At 40.1% G+C, this 19,846-nt stretch overlaps 2 protein-coding genes across 2 annotated transcripts; both read left to right on the top strand.

Moving 5' to 3' along the window:
- Nucleotides 1-1,209: 1,209 nt before the first annotated feature.
- LOC139208757 (activin receptor type-1C) lies at nt 1,210-12,069 on the top strand. Its single transcript, XM_070838495.1, has 9 exons — nt 1,210-1,279; nt 4,516-4,746; nt 7,479-7,721; nt 7,812-8,042; nt 8,142-8,309; nt 8,757-8,913; nt 9,692-9,816; nt 10,051-10,181; nt 11,275-12,069. Exons 1-9 carry the CDS (start codon nt 1,210-1,212, stop codon nt 11,398-11,400), a joined length of 1,482 nt encoding a protein of 493 aa, XP_070694596.1. The 3' UTR covers nt 11,401-12,069.
- Nucleotides 12,070-15,503: 3,434 nt separating this feature from the next.
- On the top strand, nt 15,504-19,054 carry cytip (cytohesin 1 interacting protein). The gene is made up of 8 exons (XM_070838053.1): nt 15,504-15,710; nt 16,056-16,105; nt 16,297-16,351; nt 16,519-16,621; nt 16,860-16,953; nt 17,095-17,161; nt 17,492-17,558; nt 17,772-19,054. The coding sequence occupies exons 1-8, from the start codon at nt 15,543-15,545 to the stop codon at nt 18,260-18,262; spliced, it is 1,095 nt and encodes a 364-aa protein (XP_070694154.1). The 5' UTR covers nt 15,504-15,542; the 3' UTR covers nt 18,263-19,054.
- The last annotated feature ends 792 nt before the right edge of the window (nt 19,055-19,846 follow it).

Here is a 19,846-nt window from a genome sequence, read left to right as displayed (position 1 = left end):
TGAAAGTGTTTGCTCGATGCTTGGTTGGGCGGGATGTTAGCAGTGGTATCTGTTCAGGCTGGTTTCTCCCGTTTTGCTGACATGAGTTCTACTTACACACAAGGTGAGGGATTGCGGTGGCCACAGAGGTGCAAGATAGGCTGGATTACCTACCGGGCAGAGCTGGCTGGACCCCTGGGGGCTGCAAACATGTGAACTGGTCTGCAAATCTGTAAGGGAATTTACACCTCTAAAGTACAGTATCAACTAAAGGTGGGGGAGGAAGGGGTTCTGCATTAATACCTAATCTTGTGGGCCACTAGATTGCTCTCTGGCAGGGCGGCCCTGTGTCAAAATATGGATTTATGACCTTCATTAGTTTAGTTTATAATTGGCTGACATGGTGCACGTTCCTAAACAGATTTGTGTTTAGTAAATTACCACAAGCTAATTAACACAGAGAGTCTGAGGCAGGTATTCTCACAACACATGAGACTGTGCTGTATAGTCTATATGAGCTGTAAGTGATGGGAACTTGAAGGGGACAGGGTGCATGGTTTTTTTTTTCTTTTGCCCCAGTGCCCTGTAACAGGTTAATCCATCCATAGCCACTGTCCCTTGGAAACCAGTGCACGTTACTATGGACCATTTATTGTCCCACCAGTATGTACACATGGAGTTGGAGACAGAACAATCACTAATATTCATATTCTTGTCCAGACTGTTTTGCTCCTTGTTGTACAATATCTGTTAATGATGCACGCAGGATGGCTTGTTAGATTATATAGTTTGTGGTTGTAATTGTCCTCATCAGAACTCTGGATATCATTAACATGTTCAATATAATGTGAACAATCTGACCTGGTTTCCCTCCACAGTGGGCATTCATACACGAGAGAGAGCTTTCCACATTCAATCAGCAGACGGGAGGAGGTGTTTCATGCGTTTCTCTGGACCTGCAGCAGTTAAATGGATGTGCAGCACACTTTCTCCCTGGCCCTCATTCACATGTCTTTATCAGAGGTCTGCAGCGCTAATCCTCTTAATCCCAGTCAACAGAGGCGGAGCAAACCTCTCATTGCGTTGTACAGTTTCCTCCCCGCGTTTTACTGTGAGGCGTTTGTGCGGGCTGCGTGGCCGACGGACTCCACCGCAATGTGTGATGTTGTGTTTTCTGTAGAGTAGCTGTGCAAACGGTGCGTCGCAGACGGAGCAGATGCGGCTCTTGCGATGACTTGTCCCGGGAAGCAGAGCTTTCAAGCGGCGTTGATCTTCCTGACTGTCGCCCAGCTGACTGCAGGTACAGTAGCTGACGGATCCCACACACTCAGTTTGTTTCACGCTCTCACCAAATGCATCCATGCTGTTCATTACATTGTTCCAAGGTGGCATGGGAGTTATTAAACTGCCTACCGTGTAAATTAGTGGCTAACTGGGATTTATGATGAATTCAGCTGACTTTTTAAATCACCCATATTGTGTTTTCAGACAGCTGTAACACTGTTTGCAAGAATTATGGGTCATATCACAGTGAATGAAGTTTATTTAACCTCGAAGGACACGTTATTTACTATAGAAACTTAAAAGCCAGCTCCCACAAACAACCTGTTTATCCATGGTAGGTCACATGTAGGTGTTCATAGCCCATGTGCTTTAAGTTGTTCTCCAAAATAGCTCACCTAAATATGGGATCAGAGAGAGCTTGGTAGACAAATTATTTGTCAGACCTGCAGTTTAAACCAAACTCTAAAAATATGTCGAACATTGTCAGCTTTTGTCTTTATTTATAGCCATTTCCCAGCCAGAGTTTGTGCTGTAAGATTATGGTGGGATCATGTCATCATGTGTCATTGTAATGGGCAAAACATAAAACTTGGTAGATTCTTGGTTTTGCTTCATTCATACATCGTGCTGAGATCTGAATGGTCTTTTCTGGAGGCTTTTTAAAAAAACAAAAACAAAACTTGTTTGTATACCACAAATTAAAGCTGTTTTGTTTAATATTTAGATAAAAATCTAATTTGTTTTGACCACATTCATGCCAGAGCTGAAACAATTATCTGAAGCTATATGATATGTAAACTGATTTCAGTCATTTTTCTTGAAGAAACACCTCTCATCGTCTGGTTTCAGCTTCTCCAGTGTGAGGATTTGTACTTTTTCACCGTCATGTATGATAATCAACTGAATATCTTTGAGTTTTAGCTGTTTTTCGGACAAAAAAGGCAATTTGAAGACGTCACCCTAATCAATTACTGACAGTGGTTTCCCCTGGGCTGCAATGCTGCATTTGATACATAAAGGACACACCAAGTACTAGTATTGTGTTTTATGCTATCTATCAATATAATTGCTCTTTAGATACTATTCATAACAGTGAATTTAGCTGAAAAGCCTCTCACCACTATGCTTCTTTAGATCAGAGTTTCTTTTGATAGGTTGTTAAAACGAGTTAATAATAGTCATCCCTACTCATGCCTACTTTACTGAGAATCGCCTAGAAGGAATTTGGTACTAACTGACTCTTAGTGACACTTATTTAGTTGTTCTTTTAGGTTTAGGAGTAAATCAATATCAATTTAGTTTACAAGGGAAATGAGTCATATCTCCTCCAGGACTGAGGGGAGCTGCAGAGCTAGCTCAACCTGTACTTCTTGGTGACTGATAGGAAACATGTGCAGACGCTCCAGGATGAGTGGAAATACGCTGAATGTTTGATTTAAAACAACAAGACGCTTCTTCAAATTCACCGATTGGATTCAACTTTTTCGTGATACATTTTGCCCGGGATGACTGCTCCATCGACAAAACCGTGTCCACAATGCAGAAAACAAATTCTTAACGCTTTCAAGGACAACAGCTAACAGCCTGTTGCTTAGCAACTCTGAAGGAATAGACATATTCAGATCTCATTCAAAACTCTGACATAAAAAGATATCGTAGATTGAATCCATTGGACTATAAACATTGAAGTTCACACCCCAGTCACTAAAGTAGGAGTCACTTTTGTTCACAGCATGAACTTTGACCGTCATCTCAAGAAAGAGTCCTGATGTGTTCGCTTACATTTGTGCATCTGTCCTATGATCCTGAAAAGTGTATTTATGCTGGCTTCCATCTTAGAAAGAGTATTGCAATACATGTGCAGTATACTTGCTTGGACTGCTTCGCTAATATACCTCAACAGGTCAAACATGCCAGCGCCAGACTTTTAACAAACTCACACGCCCCACATGAATAACTCTGAGTTTACCTTTTCAGCAGGGGTTCAGAATGAATGTGGGATTTAGTCTGTTTTCATATTTCTGTTTGAAACCTTAGATTTTGTTGCCTTTGAGTTGCCTCCTTAAAAACCTTAAAACAATACAGATGATCATTAATCATGAGTTAAGTTTAAGCTTTTCTATCACAAGCACTTTCATTTGTAATGTTATATCTCAGTTGTTTTTCCCGTATATTTTATCCCTGTTGTTCTTTTTAAGTTAATAATTCCACTGTATGGTCACATGTAATATCTTCTTTATGTCTGCAATATGAACAACGTTTGCTTCCATAACTGCTACTACTTATGGGGACCTGGGGCAAACAGATCAAATGGGCTTCAGATTCAGTGGTACAGAGAGCAAAAAGAAAGAAGAGATTTGAAATGCAGTCATATTAGAAGAAATCATGGAGGTTTACGATGATCAACAGCTGTCGAGGATGAAGTGAATACAGACTTCCTGGTTTCGTGTCAACCAAGTGTTGATTAGAGACATCTACTTGTTCAGAAGTTAAAATACCTAAAACAGTTTTCACATGTTTGTTTATACATGATGCTGGTAATGTGAAGGTGAAAGACGAGAACAAACCTGCGTAAAGAGATGACGTATGACATTTGACACATCTGTCACAAGATTCATGTTTATATAAACCAACAAGCATCCATTAAAACTGAGCTAATTGTTCAGTGAGCAAACTAAATTGCACGAAACTAAAAAGATGTTGTTGTTTAATATTCAATTGTCAAAGTTTTTGAAATGCTTCAATTATCAAACAATTACTGTCGTGAAGTTTATCTTTACACATCTAATTGATGATTCATACTATATACCTTCATTTAGCTTGTTGTGGGTAGCGCAGTTATACATTTTAGCCACAGCATATATTAAAAATATCATATTTGGATAATGTATGATATATTCTTGTTTATTTCCAGCATGCATGGCAGTGCAAGCTTGCTTATCAGTCACTCACAGTCTTATCAAACAAAGCATGACAGCAGCTCCAAGTAGAACACAAGATTATCTGGGTGTTAAACTAAGAGGCATTACTCTGGTTCCTCCATCTCTAGCCATTTAAGAGCATGGACCTCCTTATGTAACAGATGCATCCTGCTTCTAAAGAGTTAAACACCACTTGCCATGACAGTCCATTAATCAGACTGTTAGTCTAATGTCCTTTCCCCTTTTTTCACAAATCGATGAATTAACAACCAGGGAGTGTCTGTGAAGAAAACGGTTATCTAACCCTCTCGACTAATGCGATGTGTTTCAGGTCTGAAGTGTGTGTGCCAGCTGTGCATCAACCACACCTGTGAGACGACCGCAGGCGGCGCCTGCTGGAACTCTGTGATGCTGATTGACGGCAAGGAGGAGACGGTCAAGTCCTGCCTGTCGCCCTCTGAGATGAAGGGCCAGGTCTTCTGTTACAGCTCCCGAAACGTCTCCAAGAGGAACTGCTGCTTCACTGACTTCTGCAACAACGAGACTCTGTACCTACACCCAGGTACAGCCAGTATGATTCTTTTGAACTGACAAAATCTGTTTGTGGTTGTCTTTAAGTTCACTTTTAAACGAATGTCCTCTAATGTAGACCAATGAAGATGCACATTTTGCTTCTGGTGGGAAAGAAAAAAGAGACAAAAAAAGGTATGAAATCGAGGAGAGATAGATTCACCCCTCTGTTAATGTCACATCGCTCAGTAATTACAGTATTCATTCGACAGCACCACGACTATTAATCAGTTTGGGCTTTCCCACTCACTCTGGCCCTGGCTAGACGAGGTGGATGCTGATCCTACTAGATCCTGTGACATAACAAATCTGGCAGAAGCAATGGGACGGCGGTTTGTGATCCTCCCCCTCCCTCCCCTGATTTATAAATAAATACTTTGCCGGGCATGTAGTCCTGCTGCAAGTTAAAAGCCTCTCATGGGTCTGCTGGGTGGTGGCTGGCCTTAAAGCAGAGGGGGATTACTTACACCTGTGGCTATACAGTTCAACTGAAAACACTGGGAGGTCAGAAGTTCATGGTGGCTTTGCTGTGCTGCACTGCTATTGTACATACAGTAATGTTAAATGTCTTGTACTTTTTCACGTCTTTTTGTAATATGTCCAGTTAAAGATCGTGGGAATTTAAATACCGTACAGGCCCATGTAATTTGGATCATTTATAAAGAATATAAATCAGATTTGTTAAAGCTTCATTAGTCACTTTTTTTGGGCCAGTTGGTGCTGAGCTTTACAACTAGCTGAAAAACACACACATCTGACATATAATGGCCTTGTGAAGTTTACATTTACATTAGTCACATTTACATATTACATTTAATTTCTCCTTTAGCTCCACTGTGTTCACCAGTGAGCAGGAGCAGGTAGTGCGCAGTGGGTTTATCAGAGCTGTACGCTGCTTAATTTTTGAATCCAAATGAAAGCAAAAACTCCCATTGATTTATTCATCGGAAATAGTTTAGGTTAGAAGGCGTTGTGATAGGGGAGATTTAAAGTGTGAGGTGCTGCAGACTGTTGATGAGAGGGGTCAGGGCAGCACCCCGAGGCTCTGATGCTGTGGACTGTGAATGAGGACACCATAAATCAATCTGTTCCACTGCTCTGCTAAAAACCAGCATGCAAGTTCATCCAGCGTGTTATTTACTTTGTATGGATAAAGACTTTATGATCATCAGTGGCCTTGCTGGGACCTCTATAGGGTCCTATAAAGCAGAATGCATTTACAGTTACAAGTTGAAGTTATAGGTAGTGAGTAGTAATTAGTTAATTTAGTTTATTGTCCTTTGACTCCTTGACCGGGATAGCTTCTGTGTTCTACTATCTACTATCTATATCTACTCTACTATTTCTACACTACTACTCTACTTTAGACGTGTGGAACAAGATGTGTGTGAAGCAAATAGTTTAAAAGAAGAAATAAATGCTGAGATTACGTCCTTGACCCATGCAGAGTCACCTAGGAGTAAAAAAAAAACACTGCCACTGGGCCAGAGGAGAGGAGTCTTGTTTTGCACCATGTTTTCTGAGACTCATGGCAGGATATGTATTTAGGTAAAAGGCTAAAGATGTCTTTGGAAACTGTGGTTTAGTTCACGTTGTGTTGCTTTGCACATTGGGCCATCTGCAGATGTTGCATGTTTCAGCCACTTCTGGTGAGGACATTTCATGCTTTGGGGATTTGAGGTGATGAAAAAGCTAAAGAAACACGATGGAACCACTTTATTATATTTGGGGTTTTCAGTTCTGTATTATTATAATACTCACATGTACATGTGCATGTTTGCAAGAGTTATTAGTTCCTGCAATCATTCCTGAAGTTAATATGAGACAAGAGCAATCAAAGTTGGCCAGACCAAGTGGTATTTTTAGTACAAAATTCTTTGTATTTCACAGGATTTGTCATTTAATTGAAGTGCTAAGCTGCAATGTTAAGTTAAGTCTAATTTGATTCATGTAGCCCAAAATCAGGAATCACACTTTGCCTCAGGGAGCTTTACAATCTGTAGAGCGTACGACACCCTCTGTCCTTAGACCCTTCGATTTATATACTGAAAAACTCCCCCCAGGAACCCTTTAGATAGGGAAAGAATGCTATTACAGTGTCAGCATGTCTTTAAATCTCACATTATCACAGCGCCCACCTGCTCTGCTATTTTTGTTTGTATTCAGGTCTTCTGTCCACCCACAGACAAAATGAAGGTCAGAGACTGAAATGCCAGGTTACATTGTTTGGCCAAACCCACAATTCATCACAAGGTCTCTTACTCCATCTGTTTTTGATCAGTGTATGCCACTTATTTTTTAATGAAGACGCATGTTGTGAGGACAAAAATACATTCAGATTTTTTGGCAAAAAAGTTCATTGGCACTGCCTCAGTATTTGCTCCGTATTTCTCTTTTTAAAAATGTATTTTAAGGTTTTCTTAGATATAGTTAATGAGCATGTTTCAGCAGCAGTTCTGCACTACTGATAATACACTGTCCACTTGAGGATGATTTTAGTCTCTACCTTGTTGTACACAACAAACCTAACACCATATTCAACAATGACCACCAGAGGGTGCAACAATCATGGGGAGATCAATAATGAACATAATTGCAAATTCCATCTCTTTCTACTGATTCTTTGTCTTAAGAATTCAATTTTCGGGGGAATAATGATCATATATATCTGTGTGTGTGTGTGTGTGTGTGTGTGTGTGTGTGTGTGTGTGTGTGTGTGATCAGAGAGGCCTTTGGAAGAACCCGGCTGGAGCAGGGAGCAGCTCACCGTGGTGATCCTGGTGCCCTCCTGCCTGTTGTGTTTGGGGATCCTGCTGGGTGTGTTCGTTGTGCAGGGCCACTGCTGTGTCTACAGCAGAGCCCACAAGCAGGACCCAGAGGAGCCTCTGGATGACCAGATGCTCATGTCACCAGACAAATGTCTCAAAGATCTGATCTATGACATGAGCACCTCAGGCTCTGGATCAGGTAAGAGAAAAGCCACCAGCCAGCTCAACAGCTCGCCATGATGACACAGACTGTTGGTGCGAATACTTTTTTTTTTTTTTTATCTTGCAGGTCTGCCACTGCTGGTCCAGAGGACTATAGCTCGTACCATTGTCCTGCAGGAGACCATTGGAAAGGGTCGATTTGGGGAGGTGTGGCGGGGAAAGTGGCGAGGAGAGGATGTAGCGGTGAAGATCTTCTCCTCCAGGGACGAGAGGTCGTGGTTTCGTGAAGCAGAGATTTATCAGACAATCATGCTCAGGCATGAGAACATCTTGGGCTTCATTGCTGCCGACAACAAAGGTGCCAGATTCAGACACACTCACCAAAGTTCAAGTTCACTTTACAGTTTATGCGATAAACATGCAAACGTGTGACTGTATGATTTGCTGTGTGCTGCAGATAATGGCTCGTGGACCCAGCTGTGGTTGGTGTCAGAGTACCATGAGCATGGCTCTCTGTATGACTACCTGAACAGGTACACACTCTCTGTCGAAGGCATGATCGTCCTGGCTTTGTCCATAGCCAGTGGCCTGGCACATCTCCACATGGAAATCATTGGCACGCAGGGTAAGGCTGTATTTCATATTTTTTCAAAATAACAGTCCAAAACTACCAACATAATCAATTTAGAATGATGTAGAACATGTAACATTTCATAATTGCAAATATATGGTATTTTATATTCAGTAATTAATTACATAGAAGATCATTACATTTATTGGTGATCATTTTTCTGTGGATGGGGTAATTGTTTCACAACTACAGTAATTACACAATTAGTCTATGACATTTTGCTGTGTTATTTTATTAACATTGCAGGTTTTGTTGGGGAATGTGATAATTTGATAAGAATATGTTATGAGGCATATTATATTAATACTGTACATCATTTGTTCAGATGTCTTTTTTTTTACTCCAATAATCCTAGTTTCATCAATATAATAAAATAATATAATAATATAATAAAACATATTTTGGGGGCTAAAACCTTATTTGTGGCCTTCTTGGCTCCAGGGAAACCTGCCATTGCACACAGAGACCTAAAGTCTAAAAATATCCTGGTGAAGAAGAACGGCACAGCAGTCATCGCAGATTTGGGTTTGGCTGTGAAACACGACTCCAGCACCAACAGCATTGACATACCATCCAACCACAGAGTGGGAACCAAGAGGTTGGCTTTACTTACACACATTTCACACGCAACAGAAAGTGAAGTCACTTCATTCCTGGTCCCGTTTATCAGATGTGCTAGATTTCCTACTGAATTTACATAGTAGTCAACCTCTGAATTGACTCTTTTTTACGGCCTATATTATTTACTGGCTCACAACATGAAGTGAGACAGCTTCCTATGCACTGTTTTCTGCAAGAAAAGCAGAATCCATAATCAAAACCCAGTGGATGTCCACTGTGTCATGCACATTCAGTCCCACTAGTGTTTCCTAAAACAATATGTAGTTTGTTAACACAGTAATGTTAGCTGGGTGTGGACACAGTGCAATAATGAAATAATCAGTGTGGTTGAATATCTGTTGAGAAAAATGCTGGACAAAAGTCATAAAACTATTTTTTGAGTTCTAGTTAAGTGAGAGTTATTATTGTTTTTGTGGCTTTTGGTTTGTTTTTATTTCTGTAAAACAAACTTAAACCCTGTATGGAGAGAATCTACATTTTTGGCGACTCCATTGAATTCTCAACGAGTACTGTTTTGTTTTTAAAATTATGCATTTATTCACCAAGTTCCCTGGAACATACTATTAAAATCTCTTCACGTTCAAAGTGATGAACTGAGCTTGTTTTTTTTTCCTGTATTTATCATTTTCAATTCAGAGCATGTGATGAAGGGACAAAAATTTAGAACAGGCCCACATACAAATCAGCTATGGGAATATTGCAAAATATACTTGTGTTTTCATTTCATTAGGCTTTCATTACTTTGTCCTCTGCAGGTACATGGCCCCAGAAATTATGGACGAGACAATCAATGTGAACAGCTTTGAGTCATTCAAGCGAGCAGATATCTACTCGCTCGGCCTGGTGTTCTGGGAACTGACCCGAAGATGCTCTGTTAGGGGTACTTTAAATGACACACACACACACACTTCCACTTGTTCGTTGATATATTAGTATATATTGATATTTAATGAACATGTCATCAGTGAAACTTTAACCGTCCCAATATCAGTGAGTCATTGCTGTTTATATCCTTTTGTTTTTCACTATGCTGTACATCTTAAGTCCTGTGCGTCATTAAGGCCGGTGAGGAAAAATTTGATAAACAAAATCTCCATCTGTGTCATCTTCACAGGATTTCATGAAGATTTCGAGCTGCCTTATTATGACCTGGTGCCTTCTGATCCGACCATCGAGGACATGAGGAAGGTGGTGTGTGAGCAGAAGCTCAGACCCAACATTCCCAACCAGTGGCAGAGCTGTGAGGTGAGACAGAGGAATCTATCTGATGTACCATCATGTAAGACAGTTATCACTTACAGCACGACACTAATTCATCACTACTATGTGTTTTAAACTGTAAAAGACAGATACAAAACAAAAACAGAATTAACATGACCTATGCTTAGAGGATAAATCTGGTTTATTACAACACATATTTTCTCTTTGTAGTACATGTGTTCAGGACATGAATGAACAAACATGAGGCACACTTAGGCAATCATGGCCTTTTCATGCAGTGATTTTCCGAGTGTGTGAAGGTGAAAACAGGAAGGATTTAAAGTCTCTCAAGCTTTTGAGCTTTTGCTCTTTGAATGCTGTTTTTTTTGCTGCTCTTCATTAATTCTCGTGTGGCCATGTGGAACAGGTATAAATGTCTTTTCCTTTAGATGTGTTCAGGTGATGCGTTGTTCAATCTGCTTCTTTTGATGCATACTGAGCCCTTAAGAAAGGTAGATCAAACATGAACCAGGAAGTCTGGGTAATAATTTTACAGGTTTTGATGTACCTGTAAGCGTATTTAAAACCTGTTGAATTTCGTACTGCTTGTATTTCGTTTTCTCTTAACTGTACATACATCTTATTAGTGCTGGACAAAAGTATAAAAATAAGATCCAAGTTGTATAAAACCAGTATTTCCCTTAAAGTTTAGTTTTACCAGCACAGGAGGGATGACATACCTGACACTTTTGCTCAGCTTCACCACCTTTGGTAACTGACTAGAAATCACTGACATGATGGCGTTTTTTTTTCCTCAGATGTCTTATTGGCAGCTAAAGGAGGAATAATGGGACTGAGACCTTTTCAGTTATTCTGACACATCACATTATTCATTTTTGACCACCAAATAAAACTTTAATCTGAAAACTTTAACTACTATAGCTACATTATCTGTGCAGAATCAGGTAAGGAGGTTAAATCAGACCTTTTGGATAATCCTCAATGGGAGATTCAGCGTACATGTAACTGAAACTCTCTGTATGTTTTTCAAGTTAAGAAGACAATTCAGCCTGTTGTCTAAATAAAGCGTCATTTTGGCTTCTTTATGAACAACACCCTCTCCTTGTTGATACACCAGGCTCTTCGTGTGATGGGCAAACTGATGAGAGAGTGCTGGTACGCCAACCCCGCTGCTCGACTCACCGCTCTGCGGGTCAAGAAAACTGTGTCTCAGCTGTCTGTCATCAAGGACGTCAAAGATTAGTACGATGTGCTGCCCTGCAGATCAGCACTGGCTGGCGTGGGAGCAACACGATGGACTGAGAGTTGTTGGAAGCAAATAGGGAGAAACTGTTCTCTCTAACGGCCTGAGGCTGCCCTCTTCAGGACATAACCCTGCTGTTCACCCTCAGAGAGCAGATTCAGGTTGTTACTGGTGCCAAAGTATTATAGGGGGTGTCTGTGGCTGCTTTGTGCATAGACACCCAATAAAACAATTAGAACCAAACAGCTGAAGGAAGAGCCATATGAAATAAGAATATGTATTATCTGTGTACAGATTATTTTGCTACCTCAAACATTTAAGTGCCCAAAGCTTAATTGCACATTGTGATGTTTTTGTGCCATATCTTGTAGCACAGTCTTGCTGGATAGGTAGTGTGCTAACTGACAATCACAAAGGATACTGAATTAGTCACCCTAACAAGTACTGACTTGTTTAAAACGACACATGTACAGAGTTATTACAGTTATTGCAGTACTATTGCAGATAAATGGTTTGTTGTAAGTGCTGTGGAAAGGTTACTATTCACTTAAGAGGAGTACAGCTCTGCTTTACCAAGTGGAAGACATGATTTAGCTAAATATATCCAGTTGGGTTTTTAGCGTGATTAATTCTGACTTCTGACATTTGTCACCACCGTGACTCCACGGATGGCACTGAATCGATAAGTATGATGACATTCATGGTCCCCAGAGGATGGACCTGTAAGTTCAGCTGAAACTGATACGGTTTATGTCTTGGGCAATCCTAAAATCATCACGATAACGATGATGCTCCTGTAACGCCACCTTCAGGCCAAGCTTTAAATATTTAGACTGAAAAGTGGTGAGAATTACAAAGCTGTCTCTTCATACTGTTATAGACTTTTTTTTTGTCTTGTCCTTTACTTAAAGAGAAGTACAGCTCTAAACTCCTGCTATGCATTTTGCACATTGAAAAGCTTCAGTTGCTGAAAAGAGCTGCTCTCTGACAGGTGAATGCTAGTTCGTTTACAAACTAAAGCTCATTCATGAATGTGAAAAGTTTTGTTTTGTGTTTCTGATATATTTATTCACCCTGGAATCTTGTCATTCAAATTATTAAATCTTAGCTACACTTATGCACAGACAGACAATTAGCGAATTAGGTTTTCAAACCTAATTGTTAATTTCATAAATGAAATGAATGTCAGTATTGTTAAAATTGGCTCAAATGTATTTTTTAACAATCTAACAATAGTGTACGGTTCCTTTTAGAAAACACTCCGTCTTACAAGCCTGCAGCTGCATTACAGCAGGTTTGCACCAGCTAATTATGATAAAAGCAAAGACCAAGCTAAGATTACATCTTGATAAAGCTAAAAGTAAAACCATGTAACAAGAGGGTAATGACAAAACACTGAACAGACAAAAAGGCTGATGTAGAAGTATATTGTGTTAATTGTGTACATTTTCTTGTGTTTAACACATTTCACCTTGAGAGCATAATTTAGGTGATAGTTGCACATATGATTGCTAATACCACTGTCTGATGTGGAAAGCCTTGTCATAACAGGCTTAGGGAAAGTGCAGACAGGTAAATATGTACACAGAGTGTGCTTGTATATGTCCACATGTGTGCAGGCATGCCTGTGTGTGTCTCATATCATGTGAAGTGATTCAAAGATGTGAATCTCATTACTCATTGTGGTGTTTGTGAAACCGGTGCCACGGAGAAACCTTTCCATGTTTCCCATCTGTTATGGCTTCATGTCCAGCTCTACATCCTCTGTTAATGTTCACGTTTTTAGTTGCTTTGGCACGTTACATACTTCCATGTACCTGCTTGGCATCAATGTTGACATATGTAAGTGTTTTCCAGTCATGAAGGTGTCGAGATGAGATTGTATATGACACGTAGCATCAGCTGTGTTGCCTCTTAAAAATAAGCTATGTACAGTAGCCTGTTGCTCTCCCTGCAAATATCCATTCATGTGCAAGTCTTTCTTTCTGTGAAATGATTAGTTGACTTCAATCATGGAATCATTCGACCTTGGATGTTGCAGTATTCTGATAGAAAATCTTAAAAATGCAGTATTAAAAGCGCCTGGCTCTTCCTGTGTTCGTTGAAAATACTTGTACAGTAGTATAAATTAGCTTTTTATCTAATGTTGGACCTATGCTGAGCCAAGGTTATATTTTGTCTATTGTGTCATATCTGCTTCTCCAAGAATCAGGCAGGCGACACACAGAAGAACTGATAGCGAAGCATATAAAAGACTTATCAGTCATTCCAAAGAGGAGTGATCACCATGTGCAATTTCTGACTGGTGTCTTTTTTATATATATTGTATATGAAATATACAAAAATATGAAATAAACGTTAACAAATGTGATAATGCTTTCGTAAAATAAGACCTACGTTTGATTTTTAAACCATCCAATTATTTAGATTCATATTTTTGATTTATGTGAAAATGTCTTGTGTTGCTGCTCAGACTTCATGCCACTGCGCATCTTTTCTCTTGCTCTATTTATTCTAAATAGAAATGACTGATATCAATGGGTCAATAAACTATTTTTCATGGAGTGAAGTCTTTTTTTTCTTGATATAAGGTTTTTTTTTTAGGTATAAAATGTATCACTGTCCATTGTAATTTTGAAACCACTGATTTGCAGAGCTGTGCACATTACTGCACGTAGCACAGCACACGTAGCATAGAGTTTTTTTCAGAACTTATCTGAAACAGGCCGTTATTATTTTCCCCATCATACTTCACCATAACTGACATGAGTCATCTCCACTTTCTGTTGTACCGCTCTACTTCTGTGCATCGTTTCTGATGTGGATCTTTTCGACTGAGGAAATAAAGCTGTAACAGCAAGGCCATCAGCACTTTGCGAATGAGTCAGTGCCTTAAAATTGTGCTGCAAATTACTTTTTTCTGTGCTGCCTGTCAGCTCAGAAAAGACCTCAGAGACCTCATACAGTGTCACTTACAGGAGGTTTATGGGACACATTCAAAAACTTCCCCATGGTGATAACAGTGAACAAAGGATCCATTTGCAAAAAAAGTGACAAAATGATACTAGCTGTAGCGAATTAACTACTTCAATGACTTAAAAGTTTAACTTTAAACAATCTCTCATGCAAATTTGTCATAAGGCTGCTCATTAAAGGCTCAATGTTTGTGAAAAGAGAACGAGTGAATTTTTGTACTAAAAAATCTGTGGTAAAAAAAATATGGATGGGAATTTGCCATGTCCCAGTAAAATGGGACATCTGTGATCCAGACAGTCCCGTGGTCTGTTACCCAAAAGCCCTGCTGAGGGTCAGTGGGGCAGAGGGGATTGCTGTGAGGCAATCTGCTGGGAGAATTTCAACTGGATTATATACTGTATACAGTGCTGAGGCTCAAAGTGAAATGACCATTTTCTCCATTTTCTGTTCACCAAAGAAATGCAGCTTTTGTGCACGGTCAGATTTTGAAGGCGTGGGTGTGGTAGCAGCAGAGGGAGATGTGCACTGAGGTTCAGCTTTCTTTAACCCATCGGCCATTGTCTCCCAGTATGCCGGCCTGTGTGTGTGTGTGATTTCCCTTTTGAACCAACCTTGTCTGTTTGGGGAGTGTGACACTGGCCCCAAGCTAAATCAGCCTTTTGTCTGTCCACATAAGACAAGTCTTCATGCTTGGCAGAACACGGGGCTCGGGCTCAGACCGAAGCTTAGCCCATTGAGAAACTGAAAGCGAGAGAGGCTGGAAGCAGGTGGCGGTGGAGGCGTGAGGTGGCAGTTTCTCATGCATTGCTGATTTCTGACAGACCATAAATCGAATTGCTAAGACTGCAAAAAGGGAAAGGGGCTGTTTGAAGGGGAATAAAGTGAAAAAAAAAAAGCTTAAACATTCCCCTTTGCTTTTCAGAAAAGCAGACCACCCCTTCTTCAGAAAGAGGAAGAACAACAGCAAAAAAAGGAGTTAAAAGAGGTGAACAGGAAAGTAGGTGTGTGAGGCTGTGATCTGCAAATGCAGGTCCACCACAACCATCACATGATGTGGATTTCCGCTTTGACACATTTTGCTTTTGGCAACACAGCAGGGCAGGGTCACACAATCACTGAAGAGCTGCTGCAGCAGGACATGATGGTGCTTTGAGGACTACTCTACCATGCAGTCCACCATGAATTTCAATGGACTTCAACGGCAGGCCAGCCAAGAGAATTACATTCTGGATAATACACTGAGGAAGAAATGTTCCCTGTGGTACCGGCGCTCACTGAGGGGAAACAATGATCGACACCGGCAGAGCACAGGCTCTTTGCCCAGAGTGCGCAAGGTGAGACAATAAATCAAGTGTAACAAATAGCTAAACACACGTCTCTGCAATGTAATCAAATATCATGAAATACTGACACAAAAAAATGTGATTGGAGCTGTTCTTGTACAGTATTGTTTTATAATGAGAAGCACTTCACTGATTTACCACCAACTGTGCAACAAAAATACAATAGCTCCCTGCAACTGGCCAAAAGCCTTTTAACAATTTTAACCTTTTGAGTTATGTAACACTATAGGATCAACATGTTCTCACATAGCTTCCTGATTTTAAAGGTTTAAACCTTTGCATTATATATACATTATACCGTTTTTTAAGAGGAACTCTGCATTTCTCCTTTTGCAGCCCAAACAAACGCACTCCAACTCCCTGGTTGATTACTCTGACCCACAAAGGTAATTCTATCAAATCTGATTTGCAATGCATCACACAGCAGAAGTTTTCACCTTTGCATGTAAAATTCTACAGTATATGGTGCATTTTTTGTTTTTGCAATATTTTTTTTAATTATTGAAAGAATCAAATACATAAAAAAGAAACTCCTAAAGCATCTACATTCTTTTTATTTAATTTCTCTTTTGCATAGAACCTCCATTGTGCTGGAAAAGCAAGACAATGAAACATTTGGATTTGAAATTCAGGTAAACATTGATACATTTTCTAATCATTAAGATGAAGTAATGTAATGTTATGTTTTGTAATATGTAATCCTATTGTAATTACTGTGCAAACTCCACGCTAAATAAGATTTTCTTTTTGTGGAAAAGAGTTGTTTTAGTGGCTTTTGTGACAAATGTGTCTCTTGCAGACCTATGGCCTGCGGCTGAAGGACAGCTCTGCAGTGGAAATGTGCACATTTGTGCGCAAGGTGCAGGAGGACAGTGCTGCAGAGAGTGCTGGCCTGACCGCAGGTGAACCACCCACATCCTCTAAACAGACCCTACACAGGCTTCACATACATATGTGAGACCTTATTGTACCTTTGGTGTACATAGATTTATAGCTATATCACATGCTGCACACGTAAACGCTACATCAGATCCACCCACACCCACACTCATGCTGATGCACAAGTACAATGCAAAACCAGTTTGTCTTCTTGTAACTGATTAGTTCCTTTTTTTTTTTTTCCATCCTCCTTTCTCATAGGAGATATTATCGTCACTATCAATGGAGCCAGCATTGAGGGATCATCTCATCAGCACATACTTGATTTGATAAGAGAATCAACCAACAGTCTGAAGTGAGTAACGTCTTAGACTGTCATGGTGGTGCAACAAAGCACAACACAGCATAAATCCACTGCGCAGAATCATAGCAGTATCACAGCAGCTTTTTCTGGTGGAAGTGTGTGTATTCAAGTGTTGTTGTTATGTGATTCCAGGATGGAGACTGTATGTGGGAATGTAGTGAAGCAGATAGAGCTGGAGAAGAGGATGAACGTGCTCAAGGTGCGTCTCTTTGACCCTGTGCATGTTTGTGCTGACATGTTGTAGCTCTGTGGTTCTGCTAAGCAGCCCACAAACGAATGCCACTAAAACCCAGCTGATAATAATGAAGGAGCAAAACAGTCACACTGTAGTTAATTACAGGTTGACCTACTGCTACACTTTAAAACAGCCTAGACTCAAACATTTCACAACTAAACCGACACCGCAGAACATCTGTGCCCTCATACTGAGATATTGCATTTGTAGTTTAATATTCTGTATGTATAAACTGAAAACATTTTACTGGAAGTGAAAGCATGTTTTCTCTTTCTTTCTTTTTTGCCCATACAGCAATCACTACATGAGAAACTGGTAGAGCTGCAAACACTTACATTACAGGAAAAACGCCTGATGCGAGGTAAGAGGGTTTGCTCAGCTGTCAAACCACAGCACTTCCTTTCTCGCAGCCATTGCCGTCCTTCTAAAGCTACAGTTTATGATGCAAATTGAAGCGTTAACTTCAGATAATTCACATGAAGGAGTTTCCCCTGAGAGATTAACAGAGAAGCTGCTGACGAACTTCCTGCTGCAAACCTCTTTTTCACTAAGGAGGACTTTGTTATGTTTTCAGGTAACTTGAACGACAGCAGCCTCAACTTGTCAATGGACTGTTCAGCGAGCTCCCCCACAGGCCGCTGTGGCCGGCGTTTTTCTAGTGACAGTAGCTACAGGAGCGTGATGACGGATGACAGTGACCAGACCAGTGTGTTTGGGGATGTGTGTCCCAGCCCCTGCAGTGCAGCCAGCACCTCTGACGATGGCTGCTTCTTCCCCAGAGATTTTCCCTCACAGGACTGCTCCGGCCGGTTTTCATCAGGCTCCAGCCGGATTTCCTCAAGCTCCAGCCATCATCACCAGTCCCTCTTCCGCTCCAGCAGCTCCAGTTTGGCCGGCAGCAGCAGCTCCCTCTCGCCTTCCTGGGAGGAAACAAAGATCTCCTCTTTGTTTGGTACCCTGCCGCGTAAAGGCAGGAGAGCCAGTGTTCGCAAGCACATCTTCAAGTTACTTCCTGGACTCCAGCGATCAGTTGAAGAGGAAGAGATGGGAGCAAACCTTCAGTGACATGCTATTCACAAGCTCCTTGTATACGTGATACTAAGGGTTAACAAGGTTTCTCATGCTCTGAACAAGTTGAAAAAGAAACAGACACTGTGCTTCCAAATGTTGGGTTAACTCTTCATAATAAGTGTTGCGTTTATGGGAACATAGATGACGGACATTGTGGAACTTGGCATTTGTCAATGTCAAAGGTCAAGAGGGTCCTGAGCCTTTAAGATGAACATGGCTCACTGTTTGGCTCAGGTTTGGCTTGTGGTGTTATAAAAGCATTATGAAAACATAAATGTTCAAGTGTTTCAAGTGTTTGAAAGACTGTATGCATACAAGATTGTGAAGTATGACAGATGAGATTATGCATTTTACTAGCTTGAATAAAAATGTTTGTTTTTTTCACATGCCATAATCAGAGTGTGATCAGCATTAATCATATCAGTGTCAACTGCAGTACCTGTATTTATGTAACACAGTGAATTTAAAAATGAGACATTTGTGGCCTAAAATACATTTTTTCATCATCACATAAACATTTAAAACAGCACTTCAGTCATGCTCAGGTGCTGAAAATCAAAACCAAAGCTCTACTCTCTTTCTCTATATATATATATATATATATGGCTGCTCAGCTCAAAACAGGATGTGGGCACAAGAGGCACAACTTCATTTCATTCCGAAAATTATTTTCAGGCTGCGCACTGTGTCAGTATTTGTTCAGAAATCACTGAAATTGTTTTTTGTAAATTCTGAATGTATTGAAATTTGTCAGGCTTTATTTTTTTGATATTAAATCAAGATGATCTGTATCCAATAAAATTGTGAAGTCTTACAAACTCAGCAATGTTTTCCTTCAGGTACCAGATAACAATATACTTGTTCTAAAGTTACAGTTTGAACAGGAAAGATGTGACTTGTTGCAAAGTGGGATACATTGAGGATTTCTGCTGGTGATGCACGTGTCACACGTACTTTAAACAGAAAAAGTATTATTCTGGTAAATGCTGAATAGTTTGCAAAAATGAAGCTATACATCTTGAGAATAGAAACCTCACGTATTTCCTGTGAGAGGTCTCACTTCGTGGGTTTCCTGCTGCTGCTGCCACAGAGACAGAGAGACAGTTGAGCATTATCACTTTACGATAAATTAAATCATGTTTTTCTGCACCGGATGATTTCTATTCACAAAAATGATGATGAACATTTTTTTTTTTAACATTTTAAGCACAGGGTTCGTAGAAAGTCTAGTAAACGTTTTTAGGGTTAAGAAACTGCTTGAATTTGAAAATAGTCTTTGAAAAATGCATGATTTTCAACACAATCAATCATGTAAACCAAAAATCTTTTCATATTTAAAGTTAAACAATCCTGTCGGCTGTTAGCTGGTGCAGCATCAGATAAATGAGAAAATAAAAGAGCTGAATGAGTTGACATAAACAACACACTGTAAGTAATTTAGTATACTGCTAAACAGAATAATACCATTTTGCAGTTAAATTTATAGTGACAATTTAGGTGTGATTTGTGGAAATATTTGGTTTAGGCACCTTGAAAGTGCTTGAATTTATTTTACAGAGCTGCAGGGACCCTGTAAGC

This window comes from Pempheris klunzingeri, chromosome 10, assembly GCF_042242105.1.
Source record: "Pempheris klunzingeri isolate RE-2024b chromosome 10, fPemKlu1.hap1, whole genome shotgun sequence".
Lineage (NCBI taxonomy): Eukaryota > Metazoa > Chordata > Actinopteri > Acropomatiformes > Pempheridae > Pempheris > Pempheris klunzingeri.
Note: the sequence above shows the minus strand (reverse complement) of the source record. Positions and strands in the feature narration are given on the sequence as shown.